Consider the following 10,657-nt stretch of genomic DNA (forward strand, 5'->3'; position numbering starts at 1 on the left):
TTTTTTTTTTTTTTTTTTTTTAATTATGAAAGTCATCCTAAATTTTAAAATATCATTCGTAAACATTATTCAATCCTTCCTGAATAATTCATTTCTTAATCTTAAAGAAACATTTTTTCTCAATGTCATCCTGAGCTGTCAAGGTTCTTTCCTGAATTTCAAAGAACCTACATGAATTTTTAAGAAACTACCATTTGCTTTAATAACCATCGAGTTTCACAAAATACACCATCCATAACATAACATTTGTAACATAAATGATGTGAAATATTACAAACCTACATACCATTTGAAAGTCTGCGGGTGTAAATCTAATAAACACACCACCATGGGCCGTTGCAACACTACGATAATCTATACAGGCTAATGAGAGTAATTCCAAGTTCATCAAGCAACACAAGGTGATGTTCTGTTAAGGGATTGTTCCATATCAAAGTGTTCATTGCATTTGCAACAAACAACGGTTTGCTATAATCCCACGCCCTTACTAAACATGTCAACAGATTATCACATAACCCACCAACAATCTGTAAAAAGAGAAAGCACAATAGTTTTTTTAGATCATGAAGAAACAGAAAAATATAGAGCCAAAAAACTAAAATCTAGATCTTCTTCAGCTACACACGCTACAGTTCCTATGATTATGTTCCTTGATGACAAGAATATTAACCAAAGATTGAAAAAAAAAAACAGTACAGCGGCGATATATAAATGATCTAAAGAGGACTGCAGTTTGATCATTAGCTCTCTGTAAATGCAGGTACAGATCATTAGAAGCAAACAATCTTTATAATTTGTAAAAGCTATATCTTCAACTCTAGCACTTTAGCTAAGTTGCTTATGATTCTGCAGCTTGAATAACAGCCAAAAGAGCTAATCTAGAGTCCAAACTATCCAATACTGAACAAGGAAGGTCTTAATGAGAATAATATTTTTTACCTTGCACAATGTGTTAGTAGACAAAAAGCAATGATCACCAATCTTGTTCCAGCTAGACCATTCATGTTCATTAGTATAGAGAGTCATGTTCTGAGGAAGAGAAGGTTTATCAACAAAATTGAGAGATGATTGAGAAGCGACAACTTTGACTTCATCCCATTCCCAGAAACAATAGCATAAATTGATGAACTTAATTGCAGCCACACTTCCATTTGTAGCCAATAAGATACGAGTCTTCCTTGTTACATCACCCCTTGCATATTTATCTGTCTCTACCTCTCCATCTCTGAAATATCCATAAGAGAGGATTAAGTTTATTATATGCAGTCAATGATACGTATACTCAGAGAGAGGATTATAATTCGAACATGGATTTTATAACGTAGTGCCAGGTAATTTACTTGAAATCAATCAAACGATCATATATTGTGAAATCATAAACGAAAGGAGAGATTCAATCAAACAGATTTCATAAAGCTTAATGTTACAGACGATACCTTGCAAAGCAGGAGACTCGTCGGATCGATTCGGTGTCGAGGTGAAGCGTAGGAGAAGGAGGAAGAGAAGGAGAAGTGATTCCGGCGGAGATGAAGCGAGCTGATGTGGATAATTCCGACGGAGATGGAGTGTTCGAGAAAAAGAAGGAGAAGCTATTTGATTTTCTGTATATAAATTTTGTGCTAGTTTTGGAATATTTACGAGTGTATGTTAGTTTTGGACTAAAAAGTTAAATTGGTGCTATTTATGAGATTATCCCTTATTTAATTCTGTTTAGTCAATTATTTTGGCCGGATAATAGTTTTTAAATTTTGAGAAACAACGGTACATCATTTCCAAGATTTCCATAGAATGCATCATCAATATTAAAGGTTATAAACTGAGATTTTTATGTTTATATATTTTGCTACTTGTACAATTAAAATATCGTAATAAATTTAAGTTTCTGAGTATGATCTAGCTATTTAGTTATTTTTGGCGTAATATTTAATTTGCTACTTAATTTTTAAAATCAAATAAACGGTTTTTTACATATGTTATAATGTGTCATCAATATTGAAATTGATCAATCTTTGCATGTTAGCTTTTTCAACATATATTCTGTATTTACCAGTTTTATTTTGTGAACTCTTCTCAGTCAAAAGTAACTTTAAAATTTACTATTTTACCTTAAATCGAACTTGTTGATATTTTGTGTGTGGCATAAAAAACTTGATTTTGTATTATCTAATTTGAAATGGTCATCAATAAAAATTTCTTTTATAAAAACTAAATTAAAAGTTTCAACCGGGTAATAAAATAGACAGATAATGGCATGAAACTACGTTCTTGTGCAGTACTCCTCAATTGATATAGCCAGAAACGACGTAGATAAGTATGTTTTAAATGATCAAGTTCGATTGATTCACTAAACTCCATGACTCAACCAATTGGCATGTCATGAGCAAAGCTTATTTAACTCTATGTCAGGATTAAATTCGTATCGAAGAAATTTGTGATGGAAACTACCCTAAGAATCGCCAATCAGATTAGATCATTAACATAGAATCCACTTTGAAACACCCTTAAAAGTTAAACCCAACGGAATCATGGGTGATTAGAAATGCGTAGGTATAATAAACGAATCAATAAAAGGTGTGAATGGTTGCAGCGGGTTGGGCGGGCAAATTCGTCTGCGGATTGGACCGTTTTTTATTTACCATTCATTAAATGCAGTACGCAGTGGTGCGATCTAAATAAAGCAGATACAAAACTGCAGCAGACCAACTTTGGACTACTTTTGCATACAAATAGAGTTGGTCTAATGCTATCCACCCTATTTTTGGGGCGAATTAAATCGCTGATGGATTTGGCCGTCCTGACTGCAGTCACTGTTCATACCCAAAGTAAAAAAAGGCCACATATATTTCTTTAAGGGTATGAATGGTAACTGCGATCAGAGCGGCCAAATCCGTCAGCGGTTTAGTCCGCCCCAAAAATAGGGCGGACAGCAGACCACTGCGGACCAAGTTTATTTGTATGTAAAAGTGGTCCGCAGTTGGTCCGCAGCAGTCTTGTTTCTGCTTTATTTGGACCGCATCAGACTGCATTTGATGAATGGTAAATAAAAAGCAGTTTAGTCCGTAGACAGATTTATCCGCTCTGACCGCTGCAACCATTCACTCAGAAGAGAGTTTCACCCAACATATGTTAAAACTAAACGATGAAGTGAGTGCTTGGATTTTTAAAGGATGTGTCGTCTCTCAAGGTGGTTGCAGTCTCCGAACGTGAGATGGTCTCTTATTTTATAGTATTATTTTTTTTAAAAAGACCAATTCATCATCACACAGATCGTTTGGTCAATGCTCAAGAAGTCACAATAAATATAGCAAAAGCTCTTCTTCTTCGTCATCCTCTGATCACTCCTGCAACTATAAAGTCCATGGCGATGTCTTCACTTCTCTGGACTCTCTTGCTCATCTCCGTCATCTTCTCACTCCAATCAAACAGCCAAGAAGAGGATACACCAATCACACGATTCCAACGATACTTAAGAATCAACACCGCTCATCCTAACCCTAACTACACTGCACCAGTCTCCTTCCTCATTAACCAAGCTCAATCGATTGGTCTCACTTCCAAAACCTTCGAATTCGTCTCTGGTAAGCCAGTTCTTCTCCTCACATGGCTGGGCTCTAACCCTGACCTCCCTTCGATTCTCTTCAACTCTCACCTCGACTCTGTTCCCGCCGAATCCGAGAAATGGATCCACCCGCCGTTCTCAGCTCACCGTACAACCGATGGTCATATCTACGCTCGCGGCGCGCAAGACGACAAGTGTATCGGAGTTCAGTATCTAGAAGCGATCAGGAATCTTAAATCGAGTGGCTTCGTTCCTCTCCGTACGATTCATATCTCATACGTCCCTGAAGAAGAGATCGGTGGATTCGACGGGATGATGAGATTCGCGGCGTCGTCGGAGTTTAGGGATTTGAATTTGGGATTCGCTATGGATGAAGGACAAGCGAATCCTGGTGATGAGTTCAGGGTCTTTTACGCTGATCGGACTCCATGGGAATTTATAATCAAAGCTGAGGGGATCCCAGGGCATGGTGCTAAGCTTTATGATAATTCAGCTATGGAGAATTTGATGAAGAGTGTTGAGTTGATATCTAAGTTTAGGGAGACGCAGTTCGATTTCGTTAAAGCTGGGAAAGCTGCGAATTCTGAAGTTATCTCTGTGAATCCAGTTTATCTTAAAGCTGGAACTCCTTCTACTACTGTGAGTTACGTTGATGATTTCATATTTTGCATTTTTTTGATGTGTTATAGGAGATTTTGTTTTTTAAGTGTGTTTTTTTTTTTTTTTGTCAGGGGTTTGTGATGAATATGTAGCCTTCAGAGGCAGAAGCTGGGTATGATGTAAGGTTGCCTCCAATGGCAGATCCAGATGTTATGAAGAAAAGGATTGCTGAAGAATGGGCTCCTTCTATTAGGAACATGACCTACACGGTAAAAATGAATATGCTCTAAAAGCTCTCATATATGTAGATACCGTTTCTGTGTTGGGTTGCTTGTTTCTGTGTCTATGCGGTCTCAGTAGTTAATAGCAACTAAGGATTATACACAACTGTTCTTGAGTCTGGTTTTGTGAAGCATGACTGTTAATATAATTTGGTTTCTTTTGTTTGAATCTTCCACATTGGTTCACATAAATGAGGATGAGGATACTAGACACTAGACGCCCATATACCTTGAATAGTTACAGCCTGGTTGTAGTTGATTAAGAACATTTGACTTCTTTCTTTTCCAACCTATATATTAGTGTGTCATTAAGACAAGGATATGAGATGTCCTAAGCCAAGCTTAAGCAAAACTAACCAGTAGCTACAAAGTTCGGTAAACTATAGGCTCTCATATTATATAATGTTACATGTCTTTTTTGGCTTTTGTTTAGTGAATTTGACGATGATGTATAGTGTCTACCCTCTGCAGTTTGATAACAAGGTACAAGAGTTTTCGTTTTAGTCTAACTAAGTGAGCAGATCCAATCTTTTTCTTCTTGGACCAGATAAAAGAGAAAGGAAAGTTAAGAGATCATTTAGGGCGACCTATAATGACTCCAACAAATGATACCAATCCTTGGTGGTCTATCTTCAAGCAAGCTGTTGAAGCAACAGGAGGAAAACTCGCAAAGCCCGAAATTTTGGCTTCAACTACAGATTCACGCTATATTCGCTCTTTGGGAATCCCAGTTCTGGGCTTCTCTCCAATGACCAATACTCCTATTTTATTGCATGACCATAACGAGGTATTCATATGATGATATTATCTATTGCCCTCTTTGGAGTATATATATATATATATATATATATAATCAGTGTACTGATATAAAAACTTATTTGTTGCCTCAGTTCCTAAAGGATATCGTATTCATGAAAGGAATTGAAGTATATGAATCGGTTATCACAGCTCTAAGTTCCTTCAAGGGAGTATCTGATCAAGTGCTTTGAAGCATGTATCAATGTGATATGTTGCTTGAAGATGGTCACATCTCACATTGATATGACTAAAACAGTGTTGTAAATGTTTATTTGTAAGTTCTTTTTATTCACATTTACTCTGTCCTTGTGACCCTTAAATGGCTGCTGCGAATAATCCTTTGTATATTATCAGTTACTTTTCTGCATAATTCTCATACTCCGAAGAGAAATATCATTGGTGCTTAGAGTATGATTTCACAAAAGAGTTGATCAATTTAGCTCTCAATGTTTTAGTTTTCAAGAGTTGCTATTTCATATCCTTGCGTTGCATAAGAGCTTGATTCTTTCCTACGTACATTTGTTTGGCCTACATGATTTTTATTCGGGATTAGATTCTTTCAAATTCTATGAGGCAAATGAACTGAACAAAACAAACTTTTACGTATTACTTACCAATCTAGAAGTACCTTAACCTCATAAAATCTTGTAAACTTTTCAGATTTAATAAAATACTAGGAGATATCCTGTGTTATAAAGCACCGACCAACATTTTCTAAAAATCTATACTAATATTTTTGCAGCAGTTTTTGCTCAAAAATACTAATAAGAAAAGTTTTTGCAATTAATGCTACTAATGCAATTAATTATGTTCCTCTATCAATTTTATATGGACCTCTTAATATTTTATGGGCCTCTTGATAATTTATAATTTAAGAGCCTCCATTTATTTAGGTTGTAGACAAAACGATGTCCAAAATTTCATAGGACCCGCAAAAATATACTCTTTTGCTAATAATCTAGACAAAATTTCCGGAAAATGAATTTGTATACAAAATTTCCGGAAAATTACATTGAAATAACTATGACATTAATGATATTCTCAATTGCCAAAATTATTCTGAATACAAATGAGTAGACCCTTGATTTATCAGGCATTTAAACTTTAAAAAAAATTATTTGGTTTATTCCGGTTCTTTATTTTAAAGATTTTTAAAAGTTTAAATATGAAAAATATTTAAAACTTTTTAAAAGTTAAATATGATAAATATTATTTCGTAGATACACAATAAATATTAAAAATTAAGATGATATAGTGTGAGTTAAAATATCTCCGGATGGAGTTATACAGCAGGACAGGTTTTATAGATATTTATATAAATTAAAAAATATCAGTAATTCGGTGTTACACGGGTAAAACATCATTTCATTATTTTGTTAACACTGTCAGTATCAGAGAATAGACATATGTAATTAAATTTAAATAAATTTTCTATAAAAAATAATTTTTATTGCGGTATTATATGGTTTATTTAACAATTATTATATAATTATAACATATTTAACAAACAAATACAATTTCTAATTTTAATATTTTAATTATAAATAATTTTGCCCTGCGGTGTACCGTGGGTCCTAATCTAATTATTGTTATTTTATTTGAGACAGTATTTAGTTTTAGTATTGTAATTGTTTGGTAAATCTACATATTTCTTTATAAATACTAATTATTTTAAAATATTATAGTATTTTAATTTGTTTGATGTATATTATATTTTTATTTTGTTTGTTTGTTGTATTTGCATCATTATTTTGTAACATATTTTAAATTAGTAATTATTATATTTTAATTGTGAGAAAATAAAATTTATTAATTAATCAATCACATAAATTTATTTTTACCAACCTGCTGATATGAAACATTAAAACACACCTTTTTTCTTCATAGATTGAGTAATATATCTTTGTTTTTAAAAATTTAAATCACAACCTATGAAGAAAAAAATCTACATATTTATTTATCATATGTATTAAAAAAAAATTTGTAAATGAAATAAAAGAAAGATGATAGGAGAATCATAATTTAAAATCTTAACAAAATCTTCCAAATATAGTTATTAAAATAATAATTAGATACTTAGATATAAAATCTTACTTTTTAAAATTTGGATTGGTTTATAATATTTAAAAATTAATTAGTAATTTTTGTACATAATTAATTAGAGAGATAATTTTTATTTTTTGAAAATTAATAATTATTTAAAAGATTTTATTAGTGTAATATTTAAAATTAGATTTTTACTCTTAATGAAAAATTAATTATTTGCCTTAAGACCAATAGCATGACAGTGTGGTTTTTTACACATAAGTTAGTTTTCAAAAACCACACTGTCATAAGTTAGTTGGACGCTAAGCTTGCATCCAACCTCCTCCACCATGGAGAGATAAGCTTGCGTCAAACCTCCTTCACTTTACTCCCTTGGGAAGATAACCTTGTGTACAACCTTCTACACCATAGAGAGAACCTCGGTTCTGCTCTCATCCTGTGTGGAGAGAACATGTTCACGTCTTTTTGCAATTTCAAAATGGCTTGCTCCAACAACCGATGAAAGTAAAAACCTTTTTTCTAACGTCACAAATTTTTTTTGAGAGTAACTAATGTTAAATTTTCCAATGTATTCGTGTAAGTGTCTTTGACACACCATGATGTAGCCTCTGTCTCTGTAACACCTTAATCGTTACCTTGCTTAGTGAGCCCATGTCCACTCTCAGTTCATTGGGTCACCGTCCTAAGTGGGCCCTACATCTATTTCCGGCTCGTGGACCCATCCATATTCGATGGCCGGTTTGCTACGTCTGGGAAGCTTTAAAACTTGTTTACCGATCCTACAAATCAACAAATGATATTTTCTTTTGTTTTGTCCTCAGTCGCACAATTCCAACAATCACTTCCAGAAAGGTCACCCATCAGTTGATTTATGTTTTTCCAATCTATATATCTATATTTGTTGTAAGCTTGTGTTTGATTAGCCTATTTTATCTTCCCATTAAAAAAAAGTTCCCAATTAAACAAAGTTGAAAGCAGTTTTTTGAATAATTTAAAATTAAAAATAATTAAATAATATTATAATTTCAGATTTTATGAAATATATATATATATATATATATATATATATATATATATAAATAATCTTCTTATGATTATGTAAAAAACTTTGTATTTTTTTTATAAATTCTGTAATTTTTTATAATTATCTTTTTATATTATTAATAATTTTTAAAACAAAATATTTTATTTTTGTTGTAATCAAATTCCTTCTATTATTAACTTTTACACATGTCAAAAATCTGAGATTGATAACTTGATATATTAACTTTTACACATGTCAAAATCTGAGATTAATAACTTGACACATGTCAAAATCTTGTTAATGACTAATTTTCAAAACCCCACTTTATATAATAAGATTTCTCACTTAATATAATAGGATATTTTTGAAAGTGGACAACTAAAAGGAGCACACCAAATTGAGCATTCCTAAAAAAATTCTCAATAAAACTTGTAAATAAAAATAAAGTTTACTAAAGTTTATACACTTACAAACCTCAACAATATCAACAAATCAATGATCGGAAAAATGAGTAAAAATTTGTAAGGTTTTACCGGATGTGGATCAACATTTTGACGATAGTGGATTCAAGGAAAGATATTTTATATAAATTGTTTCTTAGATGAACTACACATGTATTCTTCAAAACTAGAAAATTCATAATCGATATCTAATTTTATAAATCCTAGTAGTAATCAGTAAACTGCAAATTAAATCCTTACACCCTTGTAAGGCTATAATATACATGCAAAGTTTTAACTTTACTTACAAAAAAAAATTCCTTAAAAGTAAAATCAATCAATAAAATACATATGATCATTACATTTTTATACAATATTGTTGGGATATTGATACTACTTGTCTACCCATGATGTTGCTATATATTTGATAAAATTAAAACATCTTTGCAAGCTTATGATGATACAAAAAAATATATCGAGTAGTATTTTATTATTTATGGCGGTGTAAAAGCATTTGATTGACGTCACTATAATAAGTTATTTTTAATAACCATGAGGATAGATTTAAGTTCATACCTTTAAAAAAACTTATCAAGACCAAAAACATGGCAACATCAATATATTTTTGAAAAAAATATTGTATCAATAAGATTACTAGTATATCAAATTATTTTAAGTTTTTAAGGTAAGATGCACATATCATACAATTTTCTTAGAAAATTACTGCTAAAAAAACATGTAAGAAAAGTCCTTGGCACCATATGTAAATGGTAATTTCAGATGAGCAATTTGTGAGTATAATTTCTCCTTCAAAAATATGAGAAATTTTGTTCATTTAGTTTATCTACATGATAATGATATCGACAGTACGCTTAGAAATAGAATGATTGAGTGTGTTAAATAACATGATATTATAAGTAGGACAAAAACTGTATTCATATTTAACATATATTAAAGATATTTGAAAATGCTTGGGATGGAAATTGAAAGGTTATATTCATTTGAGTTAGATATTTAGTATATTGTATTTAATTTTTGTCAAATTTTTAAATATATAATATTTATGTTTTTAACAGTTGAAAGATATATATTATTTATTAGATAAAACAAAAGACCACAAAATTAAATATACATAATTATATTTTTTCATACAAATAGATATCGATATCATTTTACTATACGGTATGCATATATGAGTCTCCAGAGATTTTAAGTTTGTTAAAAAAAAAAAAAGTCTCCTAAAATATCATATCATCAAGATAAATTTTGGTGATGAACTTTAAAAATAAAAAATTGTATGCAATGAATCTTAAGGTTGATATACATGTCATGATGCACTATAAAAGTTTTTGTGCGTTTTGAGAGAAAGAATATATGTGTACATATGAACTATTCAAATTGGGTGTTATTTGGAATAAGTTAAGTATACTCTATTACACTTCTAAGATGTGTTGTGCATAAAAAGGTACAAGAAAGATAAAAATTATTGATTTCATTTACAAAAAATATTCACATTCAAAAAATTGTATGAAATCTCCTCAATGGGTTAATATTTGAATAAATATCATTTATCTTATATAATTTTCTGATTCCGAGTCCTATGGAATCTTGCTAGTGGTTGGAAACTTAGGTTATCCCCAATGGTTGGGGGTTTTAAGAGAGGTTTTAGTGGAGAAGAAGAAAAAAAAAGAAAATCAGATAAAGCAAAAAATTATAAGAGAACCTCTTATTTTAGTATACTACTTTATAGAATAAGAGCCCATACGTGTCACGTATTTGTTGGCCGAAAACAAGTTAGTAGAAGGAAAAAAATTTCTGTCTTTCTCTCTCTCGATCGAAGTCCAGAATTGACAACAGTTGGTTTCTTATTGGGCCGATATACAATGGGCCTCGATGTTTTACCGATATA

General features: G+C 31.4%; 1 protein-coding gene and 1 pseudogene across 1 annotated transcript; one reads left to right on the forward strand and one right to left on the reverse strand.

Annotated features, from left to right (window-relative positions):
• LOC104759787 (probable phosphopantothenoylcysteine decarboxylase) lies at positions 177-1,770 on the reverse strand. The gene is made up of 4 exons (XM_010482671.1): positions 1,766-1,770; positions 1,437-1,658; positions 940-1,225; positions 177-527 (listed from the first exon to the last, which is right to left on the reverse strand). Exons 1-4 carry the CDS (start codon positions 1,768-1,770, stop codon positions 345-347), a joined length of 696 nt encoding a protein of 231 aa, XP_010480973.1. The 3' UTR covers positions 177-344.
• On the forward strand, positions 3,178-5,644 carry LOC104757967 (annotated as a pseudogene).

Source organism: Camelina sativa, chromosome 17 (genome assembly GCF_000633955.1).
Source record: "Camelina sativa cultivar DH55 chromosome 17, Cs, whole genome shotgun sequence".
NCBI classification, from domain to species: Eukaryota; Viridiplantae; Streptophyta; class Magnoliopsida; order Brassicales; family Brassicaceae; genus Camelina; species Camelina sativa.